Genomic DNA, 25,121 nt, shown 5'->3' on the forward strand with positions numbered 1-25,121 from the left:
TCCTCATCACTTATCAATATAAATATTCAGTTCAGTCCTTCATTTCAGTATTCCCTTTGTTTATAATATTATTGTGATCATTTAAATTTTTCTCTTGACTCAACTTAATCAATATTAAATTTTAAATCAACAAACATTTGTTAAATACTTACTATGTACTAGTTACTATGCTTTGAGCACAGAAACACAAAAATTAAAAAAAAATCCCTTGCCTTTTAGAAACCTATATTCTAATAGGGAAGACAACATGTAGTAGAGATAGACATGGATGTAGACCTAAATATAGGTATATGCTTAGATGGAGGTATAGATGTAGGAATAGGCATAGACAAAGACATAGGCAGAAGCAGAGGCATAGATGCAGGGATAGACATAAACACAGGTGTAGGCATAGACATAGACATAGACACAGATAGACAAACAGACATAGATATAGGAACAGACATAGACATAGGCATAGACATAGAATCAGACAACCAGACATAGAAATAGGCATAGACATTGACATAAACATAGGCATAGATATAGATATAGACAGATGTAGATATAGAAAGATAGACATAGATATAGGCATAGACATAGACATTGACATAGGCATAGGCATAGATATAGACAGACATGGATATATACCTAGATATAGGAATAGATATAGACAGATGTAGACATAGACATAGATATAGGAATAAACATAGATATAGACCTAGGCATAGGCATAGCTATAAACATAGACATAGCTATAGATAGATAGATATAGACATAGACATTGACATAGGCATAGATATAGACAGACAGACATAGATGGAGACATAGGCATAAACATAGATAGAGGTGTAGACATAGAGGTATAGGTGTAGACATAAATTTAAACTTTGGCATAGGCATAGATTTCCTGTTGGAATATAAACTCTCTGAGAACAGAGATTGATTCTTTGATTCTTTGCCTTTGAGTCATTAATACTTTGTACAGTTCTTGGCATAGGGCATAATACTACTATGCTGCTGCTGGGTCTGTACCCCAAAGAGATAATGGACAAAAAGACTTGTACAAAAATATTCATAGCTGCGCTCTTTGTGGTGGCCCAAAACTGGAAAACGAGGGGATGCCCATCAATTGGGGAATGGCTGAACAAATTGTGGTATATGTTGGTGATGGAATACTATTGTGCTAAAAGGAATAATAAAGTGGAGAAGTTCCATGGAGACTGGAACAACCTCCAGGAAGTGATGCAGAGCGAGAGGAGCAGAACCAGGAGAACATTGTACACAGAGACAAACACACTGTGGTACAATCGAACGTAATGGACTTCTCCATTAGGGGCGGTGTAATGTCCCTGAACAACTTGCAGGGATCCAGGAGAAAAAAACACCATTCATAAGCAAAGGATAAACTATGGGAGTGGAAACACTGAGGAAAAGCAACTGCCTGAATACAGAGGTTGAGGGGACATGACAGAGGACAGACTCTAAATGAACACTCTAGTGCAAATACTATCAACAAAGCAATGGGTTCAAATCAAGAAAACATCTAATGCCCAGTGGACTTACGCGTCGGCTATGGGGGGTGGGGGGGAGGAAAAGAAAATGATCTTTAACGAATAATGCTTGGAAATGATCAAATAAAATATATTTTAAAAAAAAAAGAAAAAAAATAATACTACTATGCTGGTAATAGAATACATATCATGTGTGTATGTCTAAAATATGCATAAGGTAGGAGGCAATAGTCACTGGAAGAACCAAGCAGGGCCTTATGCAGAAGATGGCACCTGAGCTGTACCTTGAAGAAAGCTAAGGATTCTTAGAGGTGGAGGTAAGGAAGGAGTCTTTCTAGGTTTGAGGGACAACTAGTGCAAAGCCACAGATGGAGGATGAGGAGTCTTATGTGAGGAATGGTAAGCACTTTGCATCAATCTATGCAGGCTTTTCCATGATTCTCTGAATGTTTTTCCATTCCTTGTTTCTTATCATAAAATAATATTTCATTATATTCTGGCACCCCAACTTGTTCAGCCACATCTCAGCTAATTGCTATCTACTTTCTTTTCAGAGATTTTCTAACACAAAAATCACTGCTTTGAACATTTTGGTATTTATGAGCCCTTTCTATTTTGGGGTATGCGTTCAGCAGGGGACTCTCTGGATTTCAGGGGAGAGACGGCATAGTTCTTTTTCTTCCCCAATCAGTAAGTATATTTGAGAATGGAGGGGTGCAGGGGTTGGGAAATAAGTAATCCCAAGTATAAAATAGTTTTTGCTATTGTCATTATGCAAGGCATGGGGAAGGCTTTATTACAGTTCTAGAATAATAGGCTCAAATGAATTATTTCTAATAATAATAACCAAGAAAATTCCTAACCTCCCTCAGTTTCACTGATAATACTCATGTATTGCCAGCTTATATCCACAAGGAGGCACTTGTTGGCTTTGCAAATATTTCCAAATTGGAGCCAGAAGAGCTCACTATTTAAAAGAATCCTGTGATGATTTTTCCACAAAGCCCATGGTCCTTTTGGCAAGGACATACCTCTTAACTTAGGCGTTTGGTAAGTCCGACTTTTCATAAATGTTGCATTTCCTTAAAGCAAGGCATTGCTATACCCACTCTCAGAGACCCAAGAGGTCAGTGGGTGATCTTTCCCAAGCAAGATGCCACCAAGATAAGAGACAGATAACACAATATTTCCATAACATTTAATTTTCATTATGAGCTTTTATTCATAATTTGTTTTCATATTACCTTTACTTCTGAACACATTCTTTCTCCCTTCCACATCTAGTAAGCCATTCCTAGTAACAAAGGTTTTAAAAAGAGATACAAAAACAAGAAGTCCAGCAAGCCTCACCAGCAAACATCTCAGTCATTTTGGCCTCCTTTGAATATTCCCCACCCATAGCCCCCCACTTCTGAAAAGAGGAATGGTAGCACTTTATGCTTTACTAAAAGATATGACATGTATCAGTTGGCAAACTAGGTGACTCCAGGGATAGAGTAATGGACCTGGAGTCAGGAAGACCTGAGTTCAAATCTTGACTCAGATACTTACTAGCTATGTGACCCTGCGAAAGTCACTTAGCCTCTGTCTATGTATTTTTTCCCATTTATACATTTTTTTTAAAACCCTTAACTTCCATCTTGGAGTCAATACTGTGTATTGGCTCCAAGGCAGAAGAGTGGTAAGGGCTAGGCAATGGGGGTCAAGTGACTTGCCCAGGGTCACACAGCTGGGAAGTGTCTGAGGTCACATTTGAACCTAGGACCTCCCATCTCTAGGCCTGGCTCTCAATCCACTGAGCTACCCAGCTGCCCCCACCCATTTATACATTTTAAAATTTGGAAATGTTCATATTGGTGCAGAGTAATTGGATTTCAGACACTAGATATCCATTTATTATAAAACAAGAGACCTGGAAATTATTTATGTGATGAAACAAAAGACTTCAGAAGTTCAGTGGAATGGGCAACATTCATCAATCAGGACAACTACATTTTGCTAAAAGATACCACAATAAGTGAATTAATATAAAAAAAATTACAGCAAGTTTCTCAGATAAAGGTCTCATTTCTCTAATATATATTGAGTATAAAAATGGATTAGATTTATAAAAACCAGAGCCACTCATCAGTTGGGGACATATTGGTCAAAGGATATGAGTAGGAAGTTTTCAGAAGAAAGCAAAGCTAACTATATTCATATGAAAAAATGCTTTAAATTACTATCAATTAGTAAAAGGCAAATTCAAACAGCTAGGAGGTACTGCCTCACACATTAGAAATGACAAATGCTGGAGGGAATGAGGGTGGGTACACTAATGAATTGTTGGTGGGGTATAAACTGGGCCAACCATTTGGGAGAATAATTTGGAACTACCCTGAAAGCACTATAAAAATGTGCCTGCTCTTTGACCCAGGAATATTATTAACTACTTCTAGATCTGAAAGTCAAAGAGATCAAAGAAAAAGGAAAGGAACCTAGATGCACAAAAATATTTCTAATCACTTGTTTTGTGGTGGCAGAGAATTGGAGATCAAGGGGATGTTCTTCAGTGGGGGAATGATGGAACAGATTGAGGCAGGTGATTGTGATGAAGTGCTACTATACTGTAAGAAATGAGGAAGGGTGGTTTCAGAAAAATCTGGGAAGACCTTTGTGAACTGATGCAAAGTGAAGTGAGAAGAGCCAGATCATTGTATACAACAACAGTGATAATATAATGATGATCTGCTGGGAAAAGTACAATGATCCAAAGCAATTCCAAATTCCACAGTGAAAAATGTTATCCACCCCCAGAGAGAGAACTGAAGAACTCTGAGTATAATTTTTTAAAAACCCTTACCTCTGTCTTGAAATCAATACTGTGTATTGGTTCCAAAGCTGAAGAGTGGTAAGGGCTAGGCAATGGGGGTCAAGTGACTTATCCAGGGTCACACATCTGAGAAGTATCTGAGAGCCAGATTTGAACCCAGGACCTCCTGTCTCTCAATCTACTGAGTTACCCAGCTGCCCTGAGTATAAATTAAAGCATAATTTTGTCATTTTCTTTCTTTTTCTTGGAAATATGGCTAATATGGAAATACGTTATACATGACTTTACACATAAAATTGATATCATATTGCTCATCTTCACAATGAATGTGGGAAGGGGTGGGAGGGAGAGAAAGAATTCGAAACTCAACATTTAAAATGAAAAGAAAATACCAACAACATGGAAATGGGTTCGAACCAAGAACACATGTGATACCCAGTGGAATCGTGCATCGGCTATGGGAGAGGTGGTGGGAAGGGGGTCGGGGGGAGGAAAAGAAAATTATCTTTGTTTCCAATGAATAATGTTTGGAAATGACCAAATAAAATAATGTTTAAAGTGAAAAAAAATGAAAAGAATCTTTAAAATAAATAAATAATAGATTAAAATCCTTTAAAAAATAGGCACTGTCTATCTCAGTTCTTTCATCTAGAAGACGTGTATAATCATAGTACTTACCTCACAAGATTGCTGTGTGGGAACCAAATAAAAGTTCTTCATAAACCTTAAAGTGCTCCGTAAATGCTAGGCATTGTCTTCACTGATCACAATAATCTCTTGAGGTGAGTACCATCCGTATTTCCTCCACTCCCCCCATTTTACTGCTGAAGACACTAAGACTCAGAAAAATGAATGACTTGCCCACGGTCCATATGAGGACTTGAGAATAGAAATTTGGAGAAACTTCCTATCTATAGTATTGCAAGACACTGAAATACCTCAGCCACCAATGGAGCCTGAATTTATCTTCACTAGAGATCTCTGAAAAGAGACAGCGATGTTTCTTAGCTGGATTAAGAGTTCTAAGGCCAGAAGTGGGACTGAAGTCAATTTAGTTGTATTTAAGAATCAGGAAATCAAGGCAGGAACAGGACAGACTGCTAGATTCAGTCTCCAAAGGTCAAAAAGAGAAAAGAAATCCTCCCTTACTTAGGATGCTAAATTCGTGGAAGCTTTGGTGGATTCCTGGGTGAATGCTGGAACAGAATCGAAGAGCCTTTCCCTTTGGAAGGAAAATGTCCTCACCTAGAGGATGGTTTGTCAAGGGAGTGAGGGCTTTTTGAAAGAATGAAAAGGGAAAACCATGGAAGAAGTTAGCCATTGGCTTCTGGTATAGAGAGGGAAGGAAATGATCACAATCAAAGTTTTAGCATCATTTAACCTGAGAGTTCTCTTTGGCTGGAGACTACATTATCTCCCGGCAGGAGGAATCAACTTGACAGTTGGAGTTCTTAGTGATAGGAGTCAAAAACAATACATCTCTGAGAACTGGAGATTTATCACATGTTAGAAAGAATTCAGGATGCTTACTATATCTCCAAGAGATTTCCATTCCAATAATGTGTTGATATAATGCTTGGCCAGCATCCATACTGACAAAATGAAATTAAAGCAGATTCCTCTGAATATAAAAATAAAACGAATTCTTTGTTTTGGTGCTTTGATGAGATCTGTGATTTCATTGGCATGGTTACTCCTATCACTGATGTTGACCATATCTCCTTAGCCTGTGGGATTCTTGTTTTGGTTTTTACCTTTACCTTCTAACCTAGAATTGATACTAACTTTGGGTTCCAAGGCAGAAGAGCCCTAAGGGCTAGTCAGTAGGGGTTAAGTGACTTTCCCAGGGCCACATAGATAGACAGTGTCTGAGGTCAGATTTGAACCCAGGATCTTCCATCTCTAGGCCTGGCTCTCTATCCACTGAGCCACCCACCTACCCATGGCTGTGTGATTCTTTTCCATTTGTTTTTCAGTCATGCCTAACTCTCTGTGACCTCATTTGAGATTTTCTTGGCAAAGATACTGAAATGCCTTGGCCATTTCCTTCTTCAGTTTGTTTTACAGATGAGGAAACTGAGGCAAACAGGTGACTTGCCCAGGGACAGCTAGCAGGATTTGAATTCAGGAAGACTCATCTTCCTGACTCCAGGCTGGGTGCTCTAACTATTGTACCACTCAACTGCCCCTTGATGATTCTTGTACCTGTTTTCCTGCAAATCCTTCATAGGAAATCTACTACTTTTTTTTGTTGTTGGTTCTTCCATATTTACTCATTAGTGTTAATTTAAAGAAAAAGAAAATAAAGACAATGAACTTTATGTATTAAAAAACTAAATTACTTTTAAATATGTGAATTTTAGATACTTGGTATCTAATTTCAATTTATACCATTTCGAATTCCGTCATTCATTTCCCCATATATTGTCTTCCATGACCTGTTCTAGTCAGATTTGTATTGTTTTTGTCTTCTGTTGTGTTGGGATGTGTTTTTATTCCTCAGTGTCTTATCAATTGGATGCCCTGGGCACTCTTAACCTGGATAAGACTCAAAGGAGTGCAGATAGGATATCTGTTTTCATCATTTAAAGGATTGCCATATGGAGGGGTTGACCTTTGAGCCAGGGTTACATTTTATACACAAAATACATATAAAAGAATTGCAAGGCAATTTTTTTGGGAGTGGGGAGGAAAGTAGTAGCAGGTAAGGTGGAATAGGAAGGAATTATATTCATTGGTTGACTGTCTGTGAATGATGTGTTTGAAACAGACCTTTGCATACGCTTCCACTGTGTCCATTTTTCCAGGAACCGGGTTTCTCCATTGTTTAACCACCAACTTTTGATCACAGCCCAAACTGGAACCAACAAAATAGATTACCAAGATGCTTTAGGCTTTGGTTTCCCTGTGGAATTAACAAGAAAACGTGGCTGATTAAATTACTGACTTGGAAAAAAGCCAATCAGATTCACTGTTGTGGATGAATCCCACTTTCTCAGTGGGAATTTCACATCCCCCATGGAAAATCAGACATGAAAGGAAAGGAAAAAATTCTTATGACCATCTACCTTGGAGCCTGGCAGTAGAGCTATTTTGAGTTAGGATAGAACAGAAGAAATGCTATGGAAATTATTTTCCAGGGGTGGACTGTGAAATACTTAATAAGCAGCTCTCTTTTAAAAAAAGTAGGCAGAATACACTTTGAGTTTAATCTCTATTATTAACATTTTCTCCATCACTTCTTATTCACAAAACAAAACAATATTAGAAAATTCACAAAACGAAACAGTAAATGAAGTTCTGGTTTGTAGCATTTGCTGATTTCTGATGTGTAAATGTTCATACTGAAAATTTAATAATCTGCTTTTATGACCAAGTATGAACTGGTGCCAGCATACCCCGGTATGCTTTCCCAGATTTGAGCAAAGTATTTGACCAAGTTGTTCTTGTGGCCAAAATCATCCAGTTAGACCAGATGGCACGTGATAGACATGTTGTTTTCCCTAGTAGAATGTAAGGTCCTTGATAGCAGAGACTGGGTCCCGCCCCCCCATCCCTATGTGTCAGAGTTTAACAAAAGCTTGTTGAGGGGCACCAGGTGGCACAGTGGATAGAGTGCCAGACCCAGAGTCAGGAGGACTCTGAGGTCTCCTAGCTATGTGACCCTGGGTGAGTCACTTGACGCTGTTTGCCTAGATCTTACCTTGTGTTAGAGTTGTTACTAAGACAGAAAGTAAGTATTTAAAAAGAAATAAAAAACTTGTTGATTGATTGATATAGATAAGTGGATTTAGGCCTGCTTGAATGATAGAACCCAAAGAATAATGATTGGCACAGAGTAGGTGCTTACTAAATACTTGATTCATTTGATGTTAACTTAGAGGAGGGAATAAGCATGAATATAGAACCTACTATGTACCAGGCAATGTGATAAGTGTATTTTACAACTATATCATTTGATCCTCATGACAATCCTGCAAGATAGGTGTTATCATTATCTCCAGTTTCCAGTTGAGGAAATTGAGGTACACAGAGGTGTAGTGATTTTCTCAGGGTCATAGTGCTAGTATTTAAAGTTGGATTTGAACTCAAGCCTTCCTGACTCTGGGTCTACCAGTCAGTGCAACAGATAGAGCATTATGCATGCTTATTTCTTCCCAGCCCTAAGTTGTGCTGAAATGATTAATCAATCAAACATTTATTGAATACCTACTATATGCCAGTCACTCCTCTTTGGATTGGATCATTCAACCGGTTTCAAATCCATGTATCTTTGTCTATCAGTCAACAATGGATAGAGCCTAATAAGACTTAATTTAATAAGAATAAGGCTTAAAAGGAAGTCTCTATTGGAGTGTACCAGGGATCATAGAGGGTAGACTGGAAGGGATCTCAAGGCACATTTAGTCCAACCCTCTCATTTTAGAGAAGATGAAGCTGAGTCCAGTGGAAATTAAAAGCCATTCCCCAGAGAATAAAGCATCATAAGCAGAATTAGAAGCCAGATCCTCTGACCCCAATAAAAACTATATAAAATATATTTACATGCTTATAAATATATATCAAGATGTACTAATGCATTTATAAATATATTTTATATATGTATAATTATCTTTTAAAATATATTGATATATCCATATATTTATATACGTATATATTTATATATACTATATATTTATAAATCTATATATTTATATACTTATACTTTAAAATATAGTTATATATCTATGAATATATTTTAAATACTTATATTTAAATATATACATTTATGGATATGTCTTACATACTCATATTTTAAAACCTATTTATATACTTATACATATATTTTATATACTCATATTTTAAAACATTTATATACTTATATTTTAAATACATTTATATACTTATGAATATATTGTATAGGTTTATTATATTTTAATATGTAGTATACACTTATGAATATATTTTATATACTTACATTTTAAAACATATTTATATACTTATGAATATGTTTTACATGTATATAATTATATTTAAAAGTGCATTTATAAAAACTATTTTTAAAAAATTGAATGGTAAACTGTCACAGTGAGGCTCCTGCTCCCTAACTTAGATAGTTCACTGCAGGAACAATCAGTAGCAACTAGAGCAGGTAGCGGGGAAGAGAGGCACAGGATAAAGCTGCCATGATACTTCCCTATCCTGACTTGATCACAGGATGGGCCAGCATGTCCTTTAGAGGCAGCATCAAGAAGGAAGGCGGCTTGATGATGTCACTTTGTTCTTATTCTTGTTAGTGGAACCCATAGGGGCGGCGTCCCACTATACTCTACTGACTCTGCTTGGCCCTTTGTTGACTTAGCATTTCTTCCCCACAGTGACTTGAATAAAGGGATAGATAGTATGCTTGTTAAGTTGTAGATGGCACCATGTTATTGTTGTTCAGTAGTTGTGTCCAGTTCTTCCCGGTCCCATTTTGGGTTTTCTTAGCAAAGATAATGGAGTGATTTGCCATTTCCTTCTCTAGCTCATTTTTACAGATGAGGAAACTGAAGTGAACAGGGTTAAAGACTTGTCCAAGGACACACAGCTAGTAAGTGTCTAAGGTCACATTTGAACTCAGGACTGCCTGACTCTAAGCCTGGTGCTGTATCCACTATGGCACCTAGCCATTCCTGTACCACACTATACAAAAGGAGAAATGTATAGAATTGCAGATAGGTTTTGGCTCTTAGAGAACCCAGACACCAAGAAAAGGGAATGAATGTGTTTTAATGGAAAGAACTCTGAATTTGGATTCAGCAGATTTGTGAGTTGAGGCTTAGTGGGTGAAGGGTTATAAGCACTTCTGGTCTCTGGATTCTTTATGCCAAGATGGCAGAAGGCTTGAATGGAGAGGTGAGTCAAACCTCTGGATAAGTAGTAGCCTCCAATTTCCAAATAAAACACAAGTAGATTCATCTTTCTGGGAATGCATGAGCCAGAAGGAGGCCCAAGTTCCTGTCAAAAATGACTCAGTGTTTAAGATGCTGAAAGCCAGTAGTTGGAGGGCAGTGTTTGACATGCTTTAATTTATCTCTTTATCCTTCTCTTCCGGGAACTAGCAATAAGCTATGTTCTCTTGGTCAGGGAAGGGAAAGGGCAGTTAAAGTCAGCAAGCATTTGTTAAGTTAATAAATGTAATCAATAAATAATCAATAAATTATATTAATATACAATAAATTATCAATTATTAATTAATAATATTAAGAAATACTATTAAATAATATTTATTTATTAAAAATACTATATGCCAGGCATAGTGCTAAGCACCAGGGACGTGAAGAAGGCAAAAAGACAGTCCTTGCCCTCAAAGAACTTATGGTGTGGTAGAGACAACATGTAAAGAGCTAGGTACACACAAAATACAGACTGGACTAATCAAGCTAAGCAACCAAGGGAAAGCACCAGCTCAGATATGATCCCTGCTAGAATGGTTAAAGAGAAGGGCACTGTTTTTATTTTATTTTATTTTTTAAAGTTTTCTGAAATTAACATTTTTTTGGAAAATTTTATTTAGTCAATTTAGAACATTATTCCTTGGTTACAAGAATCATATTCTTTTCCTCCCTCCCCCTGCCCTTCCTGTAGTCAATGCACAATTTCACTGGGTATTACATGTGTCCTTGGTCAGAAACTATTTCCATGTTGTTGTTTGCACTAGGATGATCATTTAGAACCTACATCCCTAATCATATCCCCCGCCACTCATGTGATCAAGCAGTTGTTTTTCTTCTGTGTTTCTACTCCCACAGTTTTTCCTCTGGATGTGAATTGTGTTCTTTCTCGTAAATCCCTCCAAATTGTTCAGGATCACTGCATTGCCACTAAAGGAGAAGTCTATTACATTTGATTGTGCCACAGTGTATCAGTTTCTGTGTACAATGTTCTCCTGTTTCTGTTCCTCTCACTCTGCATCAGTTCCTGGAGGTTGTTCCAGTTCACATGAAATTCTTCCAGTTCGTCATTCCTTATAGCACGATAGTATTCCATCACCAACATATACCACAATTTGTTCAGCCATTCCCCAATTGGAGGACATCCCCTCATTTTCCAATTTTTGGCCACCACAAAGAGCGCAGCTATGAATATTCTTGTACAAGTCTTTTTCCTTATTATCTCTTTGGGGTACAAACCCAGCAGTGCTATGGCTGGATCAAAGGGCAGACAGTCTTTTAGCGCCCTTTGAGTATAGTTCCAAATTGAAGGGTGCTGTTTTTACACCAAGTCCAGTGAGAAGCTTTTAGATGTTCTAGGTGTAGCTTAGGGGAGGAATACCCAAGACTATTAGAGCAGGGCTACTTGAGAGGCAGTGTGTGTTATTAGAAAGAACTCTGAATTTGGAATCAGCAGATATGGATTCAAATCCCAAGTCAGCTTCTTACTATATGACCATGGGACATCACTCCACTTCCCTATACCTCAGTTTCCTAATCTATAAAATGGAGTAGGACTAACCCCTAAGGTTCCTTTTATAGTAGAGGCAGACAGAAGTTATGTGACTAGTGAGAGTTAGATTTGAATCAGGTCTTCCTGACTTCTGACCCAGTGCTATCACCCCCTGTGCCTTCTTCCTATTTTTAGTACTAAGAGTCTCTTGACCAAGGGCAGCAAGGTGGCTCAGTGGATTGAGAACCAGGTTAAGAGAGGGGAGGTCCTGGGTTCAAATCTGGTCTCAGATATTTCCTAGCTATGTGATCTTGGGCAAGTCACTTAACCCCCATTGCCTAGCCCTTACTGCTCTTCTGCCTTGGAACCAATAGTTAGTATCGATTCCAAGACAGAAATACCTACTTCATTGTTTTTTATGACATGATTTCATTACTCTTTATTGTATTGGTTTATTCTTCTCTGGAGGCTCTAGCTTTTCAGTGTTATTCCTAAAATGTTCCTGGAACTGAACACAATATTCCAGGTTTGTTCTTTCCAGGGTCCAGCAGAGCTGTTACCTCCTTGGTAGCCATCCCCAGACATTATGCCTTTTAATGAAGCTGAAGACTACATTTGCTTTCTTGGCTGCTATATCATCCTGTTGACTCATATCATACTTCTAGCCCACTAAAACTTTCAGATCTTTTTTGAATAAATTAGTCTAGCTAAGTATGTATGTATTTTATATATATGTCTATATGGCCAGATTTGAACCTAGGGTCTCCTGTCTCTTGGCCTGGCTCTTCCTATCTCTCTCTCTCTCTCTCTCTCTCTCTCTCTGTGTCATCTATGTCTACATCTATTTCATCTATATCTATATCTATGTCTATATCTATATCATCAGCTATATCTATCTATATATCTATATCATCATGTATATCTATCTGTCTATCCATCCATCCATCCATCCATCCATCCATCCATCCATCTATCCATCCATCTATCTATCTATCTATCTATCTATCTATCTATCTATCTATCTAGAGTTAAAGTTCTATTTCTGACATACCCCATTTGTGTGACTCTGGACAAGTCACTTGATCTCTCAAAGTTCTAGGTAACTCGGTAAGTTGATAAAATGTTGACTTGGAGTAATAGAAAGAGTCTCCTATATTAAATCACAGCTCTGGTCCCTATTCCTGTCCTCTTCTTGATTCTAAGTCCAATATACCATCCACCTTGCTGCTCTATGAGTTAATATGTAGAAAGGACTGGGCAAAATGTAAAGTGTTATACAAACAAAGCTGTTTATTGTTATCGTTGTTGTTGTTATTGGCTCCCCCAACCCCCATCACCCAAGTTGAGGGTTTTGGGGGGGGGGCTGAGTAAACACCAAAAGTTTATATTGATGTGTTTCTGTAGCAGAAATGGTTTTTGGACCTGCTGGGCCCCTATAAGGGCATCAGCAGGCAGAGAAGAAGGCTTCTTTTGTCTCTTTATTTCCCACTGGCAACAGATTCCCCCTTCCTTTGCGTGAGCAACTGTGGGAATGTGCAGCCTTGTTGAGCACAGACTTTCATCTGTTCCAGTTGCCAGTGGGTCCTGGTCGCCAGCTGCCCCAGAGCAAAGCTTTCTTTCCCTGGTGTTCCCCACCCCTCAGCCTCATCTTTCTTTTAAGATCCGGGCTTCTCTGTCTTTTTTGTTTCAAAAGTTCACATGTCAACAGGGCCAAATTTCCACTCTCCTTTCCAGGATTTGCCCAGGCTTTGTGGCTCAGGCTTTTTCTGTTATTCCTGGGCCTTCTGTGCTTTCCCATGACTTTTCATCCCTTTGATCCTCAGGGCCAGCCTCTGCCTCTTATCCTGGGAGAGACTGGACGGGGAGAGTTGGTCCTATTGCTCAGAAAAAGGGGAATTTGAAAACCCGGGGAGGGAGAGAATGAATTGGCTGGGCCAGCTCACAGTCCTGTGCCACTGACACATGGTGCCCATTAGCTGGGTTCACTTGCTGGTCCCTCGGCATCATCAAGGCACTTTTATTGGGTTTTGATGTACAGGGAATACAAAAAAGCCTGTGCTTAAGAAGTGTCTGCTCTAATTGGGAAGACAGATACATAGACAAGTAAAAACCGTGGGACCAAAGTAGAGCCTGGACCTAGGAGAGAGGGAACTCCCAGGAGAGGAGACTCCCTCGACCCTCTTCAAACCCTGGCTCTGGCTGGCAACACCGATTAAAGTGGAATTGGGAAATATTTAACAAAATGCAGAGAAATACAGTACAACAGAGATGATGCAAAGATGTGATTTTCTAAGACAATACAATAGGTATTGTATACAGGGATGCTGATGTATTATTATTTGTGTGTGACACCACACGTCTAGAACACTGAGAAGTGCCCAAACTCACCTGGCCAGGATATATTAGAAGCAGATTTTGAACCCAGGACATCTTGACTCTAAGGTCAGTACTCAAGCATCCAATATAGGATATAGACAAAGAAAGTAGAAAGTGAATGTGTGTGTGTGTGTGTGTGCGTGTAACACTAACAACTGTGTATGTGTGCTGATGGGGAGTGTAGAATAGGGTTCAAGTAGGAGATAGGATTCTAGTTGAGTCTGGAAGAGAGCCAGAAATCCCAAGAAGCAATGGGGAGCTCCCCTAGGGTAAGGGCTGTTTCGTTTTACTCTTTGTGTCTCCCTTGCCTAGTGTAATGCCTGACAAAATGTTGATTCATGTTTTTTTTTTCTTTCTATTGTATCTGATACTTTGTGCCCCTATTTGGCAGAAATACTGGAGTAGTTTACCATTTTTTTCTCTAGCTTATTTGACAGATTAGGAAACTGAGGCAAGCAGTGAAGTGATTTGCCCAGGGGCACATAGTTAGCATGTGTCTGAGGCTGGATTTGAACTCAGGAAGGGGAATGAATCTTCCTGATTTCAGGCCCAGCTCACTATCCACTGCACCACTTAACTACCCAACTCTTTTTTGGCTTTTTTCCCTTTCTTTCTTTCTTTCTTTCTTTCTTTCTTTCTTTCTTTCTTTCTTTCTTTCTTTCTTTCTTTCTTTCTTTCTTTCTTTCTTTCTTTCTTTCTTTCTTTCTTTCTTTCTTTCTTTCTTTCTTTCTTTCTTTCTTTCTTTCTTTCTTTCTTTCTTTCTTTCTTTCTTTCTTTCTCTTTCTTTCTTTCTTTCTTTCTTTTTCCTTTCTTTCTTTCTTTCTTCCTTTCTTCCTTTCTTCCTTTCTCTTCCTTTCTTCCTTTCTCTTCCTTTCTCTTCCTTTCTCTTCCTTTCTTCCTTTCTTCCTTTCTTTCTTTCTTTCTCTTTCTTTCTTTCATCAAGAGGGTCAGGGTTAGTCAATTGGGGTTAAGCAACTTGCCCAGGGTCACACAGCTAAGGAAGTGTGTCTGAGATCAGATTCGAACCTAGGTCTTCTTGACTTTAGACCTGGCGCTCTATCCACTATGCCACTTAGCTGTTCCCCAACTCGGTATTTTACAGAAAAGGGTTGGAAGGCTCATAGAGAAGTCACTTGCCCAGTATTAGGCAGAAAGCAAGCACAAGAGGTAGGATCTTAATTCCGCTTTTCTGGGTTACCTGAGGTCCAGTTCTCCTTCCATTTTAACCTTGGGCCTTCCACTGAGGAAGTGGACACTCTGGGTAAGACAGAAGGAAACCTAGGCTGTCTTCTAAATCCAGTTCCCCCGCCCAGGCTGTGGGGCTTGTTTTTGAGCGGAGCCTGGCTGGGAACTTCCACTGCTCCTACTTTCCCAGGGTGGATGAGAGCAATAACAGCTTCACTGAGCCCAAGGGCACTTGGCCTTGAACTTGACTCTGTTCCTCTTCCTTCATGTGCAAGGATTCAGTTGGATGTATGAATAGACTTTACTAAGATCATAGGACTTAGAGCTGGAAGAGACGTTCTAGATCATCTGGTCTACTTCAGGCATTTTACAGTGTAAGGGGTAAATTTAGGGGTCTTTATTTTGTATCTTCTTTATTCCTTGATTTCTAATGATCATTAATAAATCTCTTAAAATATAATATTATTATTGATATTTAATTTTAGCTTTTGCAATAGGAAGGGAAACTGAGGAAGGAAGGAAGTATGCATTTATTAAGGGTCAACTATGTGCTAAAACATTTTATAAATGTTGTCTCATGATCTTCACAACAATCCTCTAAGGTCCCTTCTAGTTCTCTGTCTTAAGAGCAATGATCCTAAACTGGCATATTCTGCCAGCTTTTCTCTTCCTGTCACATAAGCTGGCAGAATATAAAGACATAAAGAATATAAATGGTTGCTATTAACCCCATTTAGTAGTTGAGGAAACTGAGGCAAACAAAGGTTAAGTGACCTGCACAAGGTCACACAATTATAAGTGCCTGAGGTTGGATTTAGCTCCTCCTGATTTGGGAGCTGCACAACAGCTGGCTGCCTTATCTTTTCTCACATTTCTATAATATTTGTTTCTGTCTAGAATATTGGAGTTGTCTAGGACAGCCCAGAGCCTGGAAGTTTTATTGTTGGCCTCATGTGTTTGGAAAAGGTTGGAATTCAGAACAAAGGACCTGAGATCCACACAAAAGCCTCCTAGATTTTCTTATTCTTAAATTCTGCCAACCATTCTTTTGTCTACACACACATTCCTTATGTATATGTCCTTCTGCATCTGAGTCTTGGCCACATTTATGCCCCTCCTTCACACATGTGTTCTAATGTCTGCCCTCTCCATCAATAGTACATGAATTTGCAGTAGAATGTGTCCCAGGTTTACTGGGAGGAGGAGTGTTTAATTACTACTTTCAAAAAGTTTTAAAAATGATGCTAATTTGTTAAGTACTTGTGCTCTGAACTACTGGTGTCTTCTGGCTGACTAGTAGGACTAGTCATACTGGTTGGGGCTTTGGTTTAGACTGACAGATCCAGAGGGTCTTACAGGCAAAAGTGGGAAGCCCTAGTTTAGATGACTAGCTGATCAACCAGGATAAAAATACTTGTCTTAGAAAGTCAGAATGGAGAGGCAAGAAGTGAGTTTCCAAATTTAATTCACTTTGAATCCTAAAAAATTAACTTCCTACTATGTGCCATGCCTTATTGTGAGGCACTGAGGATACAACGAAAAATAGTCCCTGCCCTCAAGAAATTTGTATTCTACTAGAGGATACAAGAATCAAACACACATCAATACAAGGTAATTCTAAGAAGGAGAGATAATTAGACAGATCAGGGGAAATGGGCCTTTCCTTAAATCTGACCCTTTCTTCCTGTGCCTTAGTTTCCCCAAATGCAATTTTCTTGCTCTTCTTTACTTGGGCAAACAATTCTAACCCTTAACAGGTGGGGTTTCAAGTCAAGCATATTCATTAAAGGGTCCAACTGAATTGAACTTTATTTGATTTTTTTTCTCTTAAAAGGAAGTCTTCACTAATACAAGAAAATCCAAAAATGAGTTCTTGGAGACCTCAGAAAAATGTAGGAAAAGACACTATTTACCCAGTCATTCTCTGGATTCACCAGTGGTTTTCTGGGGGCTCACTTCTTTGTGTTTTTTTTCCTGTTAATTTTTTCCTCTTGGGCATCCGATAGGAATCTTGGCAGCATGACCTTGCCTGGAGGAAGTCTGGGTCTGTCTCTGAGGGCCTTCTGGGATATGGAAAGCTGTCCTGCTTCTCCAAGGAGAGGCCTCCCCCCAGCTCATCTTTGATCCAGATGGTTGCCTTAAATCAAGACATTAGAATGCAATAATTTGTGGTTCACATCTAGAGAAAGTTAATGACTTTCTCTTTCTTTCCTTCTTTTTCTTCATTTCTTCCTTTCTTTCTTTCTTTTCTCCTTCCTTCCTTCCTTCCTTCCTTCCTTCCTTCCTTCCTTCCTTCCTTCCTTCCTTCCTTCCTTCCTTCCGTTCCTTCCTTCCGTTCCTTCCTTCCTTCCTTCGTTCCTTCCTTCGCTCCTTCGTTCCTTCGTTCCTTCGTTCCTTCGTTCCTTCCTTCCTTCCTTCCTTCTCTCTTTCCTTTCTCTCTTTCTTTTCTCTCTCTTTTTCCTTCTTTCTTTTCTTTTCCTTCTTTCCTTCTTTCTTTTTGTTTCTCCTTTTCTCTCTCTCCTCCCTCTCTTTGTTTCTCTCCTCACCCCTCCCCACCCTCTCTCCATAGAAAGCTCACTGTGAGAAACCTGTCCACTTTCAAGGAGTGACAGGCATTTGGAATAGATGAGAAAGTTCTTTGTTGTAGTCTTCAGAGAGAGTTGGCACAAGAGACCTTGGAAAGTTTAGGTCAAAGAAGTAGAAAGAGGAGTCTGGTGGAAGGGGCAATGTGGTACTGTGAGAAGAATGCTGGAGCTGTAGTAAGAAGGTGGAGGTTCAAATCCTGGTTCTGCTACATTTACTCCCCATGTGACCTTGGATAAGTCCCATTACCCCCCTCAGTTTACTCATCTGTGCAATGGTGGCGGGAGGTTGCACTGACACACTCTCTAAAGTCTTTTTTAGATCTTGGTCTTATGAACAATTATCCTAAGGTAAGCCATACTGAGTTTAAGCATGTTTGTTTGCAAACTTCTTTTAAACAGGAATAGCTTTTCTCTTCTTGCCTCCTAAAGCAGGCAGGATATGGCGGTTTTGTTTTCAGAAAACACTGGGGATTTGAGCAGCAGATACCTTTATTAGGAATCTGTGGACTTCTAGCTCTAGAGATGGAGAAGATTTTAGAGTCATCTGTCTAACATTTATTTAAGGGGCAGAAAGGTGGCTCCATAGATAGAGAGCCAGGCCTAGAGACAGGAGATCCTGGGTTCAAATATGACCTCAGACACTTCCTAGCTGTGTGACCTTGGGCAAGTCACTTAACTCTAATTCCCTTACCATTCTCCTGCCTTGGAACACAGTATTTGTTCTAAGATGGAAGATGAGGGTTAAAACCCCCCACAAAATACATTTATTTAAGGACCTGAGCTAGGTGGCAGGGATACTGAAATACTCAAATGAAATTTGTGATCATTGATTTTGAAAGTTTCAATATGGCAGAACCCTACCTGACTCTCCTGGGGGACTCTTTTGTCCATGGCCTTCTACAAATTTCTCAGAGGGAGTTCATCCGATATGCTGGAGGCCCTTTTCATTTTTCTCCCACTTGCCAGGGTTCCAGACTTCCAATTTTACATATATTTATAATATTATAAATACTCTGTTTTCTCTGTCTGCCTATCCTTCCTCTCCCTCTTGCTTCTCTTCTCTTCTACTTTTCCTTTAATGATTTTTTTGACTCCTCTTCTTCAGAGTTCCCTACTAATCAGATGCTGCAGCTCCCACCCACCAGACACCTTTTTGTTGCCCTCAGTGTGATATTCTTTTTTTCATTCTTCAGAAATTGTCATATCTGGTGTCTCATGACACTCCATTTTAAAAGGTTGGAGTTAAAATTATTCAAAGATTTTTTCTTTTCCCAATTACATGTTAATAACAATTTTCAACATATTTTCCCCCAATATGATCTGGGTTATACTTATATTATAATGCAAAACATACTTCCATGTTGGTCATCATTATGAGAGGATACTCAAATAAAACCCAAACCTCAAAATAAAAATCATAAATAAACTAAAGTGGAAAATAGTCTGCTTTGATCAGCATCTGATTCTAACAGTTCTTTCTCTGGTGGTGGAGAGCATTCTTTGTCCTAAATCCTTCAGAACTGTCCCAGATCTTTATATTGCTGAGAGTAGCTAAGCCTTCACAGTTGATCATCGTACAACATGGCTGTTCCTGGGTACCATGTTTTCCTGGTTCTGCTTGTTTCACTCTGCATCAGTTCCTGGAGGTCTTTCCAGCTTTTTCTGAAATCCTCCTGCTCATCATTCCATTGTTCCACCATTCCCCAATCAATGAACATCCCCTCTCTTTCCCCTCTCTTTCTTGCCACCACAGAGCGCAGCTAGAAATATTTTTGTACAAGTAGGTCCTCTCTCCTTTTTTATGTTCTCTTTAGGATATAGATCCAGTAGTGGTAATACCGGATCAAAGGGGAGGCAGTTTTATAGCCCTTTGGGCATAGTTCCCAATTGCTTTCCAGAATGGTTGGACCAGTTCACAACTCTGACAACAATGTGTTAGTGAAGGTTGGATTTATAATGATGGGTCTTCACCTACATGGGAGGTTTGACCAGTTTGGTAAAGGAGTTTTGCTATTTCCTGGAGGCAACCCAACTAGTTCTCCTCCTCCTGACCACCTGCACTATTTATCCTAGTTCTCATTTCCAGGGAAGATCTCCCCTCCAGTGTTGACATTCTCTCTCTCTGTCCACACATAGTAAATTGACAAAAGATAAGGTCATGTGTGCTCTCTCCCCCCCCCCCCTCTCTTTCCCTCCCTCCCTCCCCCCCCAGAAATGACAAACGAAAATATTCTGATAGCTGAGCACCTAAGGTTGTTCATTCAATTGCATGCGGAAATCTGGGCAGTAGACATTGTACATCCACTTGATCTTTCCTGTGTGAATGGTCAAGCTGACCTCCTTTGAGTGATTATAGATCTCTTTCAGGGGCTTCTGCAATGTTGTATCTTGAGGCAATCAACACAATGCCATCTACAAACAGGGGTATCCACAGTACTGTCCACAGGGATTCTCCTCTTAGAGGAGGAGGGGAAGCTAGGTAGTTCTGTGAATAGAGCACTGTTGTAATTAAAATAGTGTATGGCATAAATTGTGGCAGTTAAAATGGTTGAAGATATAAATTGTTGTAGATATAAGAGTGGGTGAGTAGATTTGACCGCAGAAAATATGTTTCACTACAGTGTCTTGGGTTTTAAATCAAATATAAGGTGGTCGCCAGGGAAATATTCCCAATTATTAATATACCCAAGTCAACTGGGTTTTATAGAGAATTTAATTTATAATACAATGAGGAATTAAAGAAAAGAGAGAAAGAGAGAAAAAGGAAATAAGTATGAAGGGCTTTAAGCCAACATGACCTAGACCTGAGTCTTAAGAGAGAGAAATCAGTCAGTCAGTCTTTTATCACTCACCACAAGGTCTGTCTAAGCAAGGATTCTAGTGACACCAGGCCAGCTCCATCTCAGCTGACTTCACCAGAGAGAGTTCCAGCCAGAGTCCTTCTCAAAGAGAGATCCAGCCAGAGACTGTTTCAAAGGGCCTCTCTCCAGAGCCTCCAGAGGGACAGGGTCCCCTCAGAGGAGCTCCAGCGAGACCTCCTTAGAGATTGTCCTCCAAGAGCTTCCCTTCTCCAGAGCCTCTCTCAAGAGATTCTTCCCAAGTGAGCCTCATAAGAGATTTCTCCAAAAGGATCCTCCTTCAAGAGATTCTGCTTTTTCTTATATAGGGGGTTTTCTCCTATGTCACCTCCCCTAAGTCCTTACATCTACCAATCACAGTAGACATTTTCCAAAGGACAACCCATTCTAAAAACACTGCTGGGTCGACTAATCCCTTTAGGAGAAAACCTCTGAGTAAGTCTGAACCAGAGAAAACACAGCTGAGTCGACTAATCCCCTCAAGAGAAAACCTCTGAATAAGTTTTCACCTCTTTGCTCCTGGCAGGTTTACAAGTTGCCCGGCCTTTATAGGTACCTAGCATCCTATTGTATCAATTTTAAAAACAGGCATGGCTCAAAGAACTCCTTGCCTTATTATAAGTATGTGTCTAAGTACTTTCATTGTTTAGCAAGGAGTTTTCTCCCCTAAAGCAGTCTTAAGTATGGGTGGAGTAGAGGTTCTCCCATTTCTGATCCTGGTGAGTTCTCACAGTCAAAATGGGGAATGTTCCCAGTAGGGAATTGTTCCAATTGAGAATTCCCCGATGGGGAAATTTTTAACATTCACAAGTTTGAGAAATTTCAAGATTTACAGCACCAAGCCAGGAAGCAGGAAGACTTGGGTTCAAATCCTGCCTCAGGCACTGCAAGTAGCTGTGTGACTTTGGGTAAGTTACACATTTATCTTAGTTTTCTCATCTATAAATGGGAATGATAATACAGTTATGTCTTAGGGTTGTTATGAAGATCAGATGAAATCATATTTATAAAATACTTTGCAAACTTTAAAGTTCTATATAAATGCTAGTAATAATAATAACACTTAAGAATAATAGTAACTGTTATCTTTGTCTTCCTAGTTCTCAGTCCAGTGTTTTTTACACAGCAGACATTTAAATTCTTGTTGCACTGGATTATATTAAGTGATGATCTCTGATGTCCAATCCTCTCGTTTAGGCCTTTAGTATCTGCATATATTTTTCTTTTTCATTTAAAAAATAGTAGGGCACAGTTGGGTGGCTCAGTGGATTGAGAGTCAGGCTCAGAGATGGGAGGTCCTGGGTTCAAATGTGGCCTCAAACATTTCCTAGCTGTGTGACCCTGGGCAAGTCACTTGGCCCCCATTGACTAACCCTTACCACTCTTCTGCCTTGGAATCAATACACAGTATTGAGTTTAAGACGGAAGGTGAGGGTTTAAAAAAATAATCAGAGTTAAATCGCACATAGCTAAGAAGTGTCTGAGGTCAGATTTGAACTCAGATCCTCTCCACTCCAGACATGATGATCTATCTACTAGGCTATCTAGCTACTCTGACATCCACTTTCCCTCCATTCCTTTAATAATAATAACAACAATCACATGTGAATAGTGTTTTAAGGCTTGCCAAGCAGTTCACATATGTTAGTTGTGTTTTTTCAAGAGCTCTCCCAGCCCTCTGAGGTTCTACTTGCTAAGGTAAATATTGACCTTTCAAACTCAGATCTTAGTCCCCCCAGTCTCCAGCTAAATGGAGTATTTGTGATTGGATCTTGGAGCCTGGTTTCTTAGTGGTAAGCTCACCTTGGGTGGAGGTCTTGAAAAATATGGGGAGACAGAAGGTACCAGTTAGGACCAAGAGAGAAAACTAGGGTAGGCAGGGGTGCAGTGGATAGAGCTTTGGGCTTGGAAGCAGGGAGATGCCTTTTCATGAATTCAAATCCAGCCTCAGATATTTCCTAGCTGCCCGAATAGCTTTGTCCTATTTGCCTCAGTTTCCTCATCTGTAAAATTCCTGAGAAGGAAATGACAAACCACTCCAGGATCTCTGCCAAGAAAACCTCCAAATGGAGACATGATTGAACAACAACAATGAGGGGTGTTAGCAGAGGAGAGCAGAAGTGAATATAATTGTGGGAGTCTGGGCAAAGGGAGCAATGGGAGGGTTACAAGCAAGGCTGTACAGGAGTCAGCACTGACAGCTTTGGAGAGCCAATTGTTACATTTTCAGTGGGAGCATTTACACCTCAGAAATCTGCAAATACTACAAATCAGGGCTTGCTTTATTGTTTTGTTTAATGTCTAGATTTAATTTAAAATTTAAATTAAAAAGAAATCCCTTACCTTATGTCTGAGAAGCCATACTGTGTGTTGGTTCCAAGGCACAAGAGTGGTAAGGGCTAGGCAATGGGGGATAATTGACTTGCCCAGGGTCACACAGCTGGGAAGTGTCTGAGGTCAAATTTGAACTTAGGACCTCCTGACTCTAGACCAAGCTCTCAACCATCTAGAAACCCCCTTAAATTAAACCTAAACGGGCACAGGTTTTTGTTTTCATTTATCTCTGGTTGTTACAGTGTATACTAAAATACTTCTGGTCACGGACCAACAAAGAAAGATGGAGTTCTCTTGCTTGACTGATATAAGAGAATAGCAAAAGGAAAGGAAGGGAGGAATGGGAAAGGGAATGGAAAAAAAGAAATTCAAAACTCAATCAGGAAATGTAATTAAAAATAGCCCACATGAGATATTTACTGAGAAAAAAATAGGTCAGTTCAGCTCTTCCTCTTCTTCCCTACCCTCCCTAGACATTTCCTGTGCAGACAAGTGCCATAGCCATTTCCTGGGAAGATCTCCCCTCCAGTGTTGACATTCTCTCTCTCTATCCACACATAGTAAATTGACAAAGGATAAGGCCAAGTGTGCTCTCCTCTCTCTCCCTCCCTCCCCCCCTCTCTCTTTCTCTCTCTCTCCCTATCTCCCTCCTTCCCTCCCTCCCTCCCTCTCTCTCTCTCTCTCTCTCTCTCTCTCTCTCTCTCTCTCTCTCTCTCTCTCTCTCTTTCCCTCTCTCTCTCTGCCTCTCCCTCTCTTTCTCTCTCCTCTCTCTCTCTCTCTCTCTCTCTCTCTCTCTCTCTCTCTCTCTCTCTCTCTCTCTCTCTCTCTCTCTCTCTCTCTCTCTCCCCCTCCCCCTCCCCCTCTTTCTCCCCCTCTCTGTCTCTCTTGGTGCCTCTGTATCTCTCTGTGTCTCTCTTACTCTCTTACTCTCTGTCTCTCTCCTTCTCTTGTCCCTGTGTGTCTCTCTTACTCTCCCTCTCTTACTCTCTCTCTTTGTGTCTCTCTCCCTCTCTTACTCTCTCTCTTTGTGTCTCTCTCCCTCTGTCTCTGTCTGTCTCTGTCTGTCTGTCTGTCTGTCTGTCTGTCTGTCTGTCTGTCTCTCTCACACACACACACACAGAGGAAGATAACAAAGGCTGAGGCAGTCTGACCTGGGTTCCTTCTGGTCATTGTCCCAGTGGAAGGTCCCGGGCAGGGCGGGGTGGGGGTGGGGCAGACAGGCTCTGCTTTTGCCTTTCTGTTCCCATCACCTTGCACAGGGCACAGTATTTTGTGATTCCAAAGTATTCCCTGATGGATTGGCTGATGGACGGCTCATGCGGGCTGAATGTAAGCCGGGGGGCAGCCAGGGGGCAGCCAAACCCAGCAGACCTGAGAGGAAGCTCCAACCAGCTTCAGAAACCTGCCAGAAGTGGCATCGATTTCTTCCTCAAGCCATTGACCTTGTCTTCTTTGCAATTCTGTGGGCTTCCCTGAGCCAAGGCCATTGTCCTCAGGGTCTCTCATTAGAGCTGGAAGGGGCCAGAGAGACCATGTAGTTCAAGCTCATCATATTACAGAAGTGGAAACCGAGGTTCTGAGAGGTGATAGAAGCCAGTCAACCAACAAACATTTGATGGCATGGGATGGCTGGGTGGCTCAGTGGATAGAGTTCAGCTCCAACCTCAGACACTTAGTAGCTGTGTGACCTTGGACAGCTCACTTTACCTCAGTTTGCCTTCATCCACTGGAGAAGGAAGTGGCAAACCATTCCAATGTCTTTGCCAAGAGAAGCCCAGGTCCATGGGGCCATCTGAGCAATGGCATTCTAGGCCAGAGGAACACAGAGCCAAAGCCTGGCTCCTGTCCTCAGGGACCTTCTGTTCTAATGAGGGAAGATGGCACGCAAGTAGACCAGATATTCTGGAGCTCCTGTCCCAAGTCTCCCTCACACTGAGGAGTCAGTTCTCCAGAGCACAGCTAGTACAGCCCTTCAAGGGGCTGATGGGTGGTCTGACAATGCTACGTAGCTCGAGTCCATGGTTAGAGGTAAGCGAGGTGGTATAGTAGGGGCAGCAAGGTGGTACAGTGG

The 25,121-nt window shown here is 40.3% G+C and overlaps 1 protein-coding gene across 1 annotated transcript in view; it reads right to left on the bottom strand.

The window, feature by feature from the left end:
* The window catches only part of CCDC92 (coiled-coil domain containing 92), a 140,256-nt gene that overhangs the window by 73,408 nt on the left and 41,727 nt on the right, over positions 1 to 25,121 (bottom strand). The window contains exon 3 of the mRNA XM_007489934.3: positions 7,078 to 7,210. Within this exon, the coding sequence (XP_007489996.1) occupies positions 7,078 to 7,129 (52 nt within the window). The 5' untranslated portion in view covers positions 7,130 to 7,210. The remainder of the gene's footprint in view (positions 1 to 7,077; positions 7,211 to 25,121) is intronic.

The sequence above is a fragment of the Monodelphis domestica genome, chromosome 3 (genome assembly GCF_027887165.1).
Source record: "Monodelphis domestica isolate mMonDom1 chromosome 3, mMonDom1.pri, whole genome shotgun sequence".
NCBI lineage: Eukaryota > Metazoa > Chordata > Mammalia > Didelphimorphia > Didelphidae > Monodelphis > Monodelphis domestica.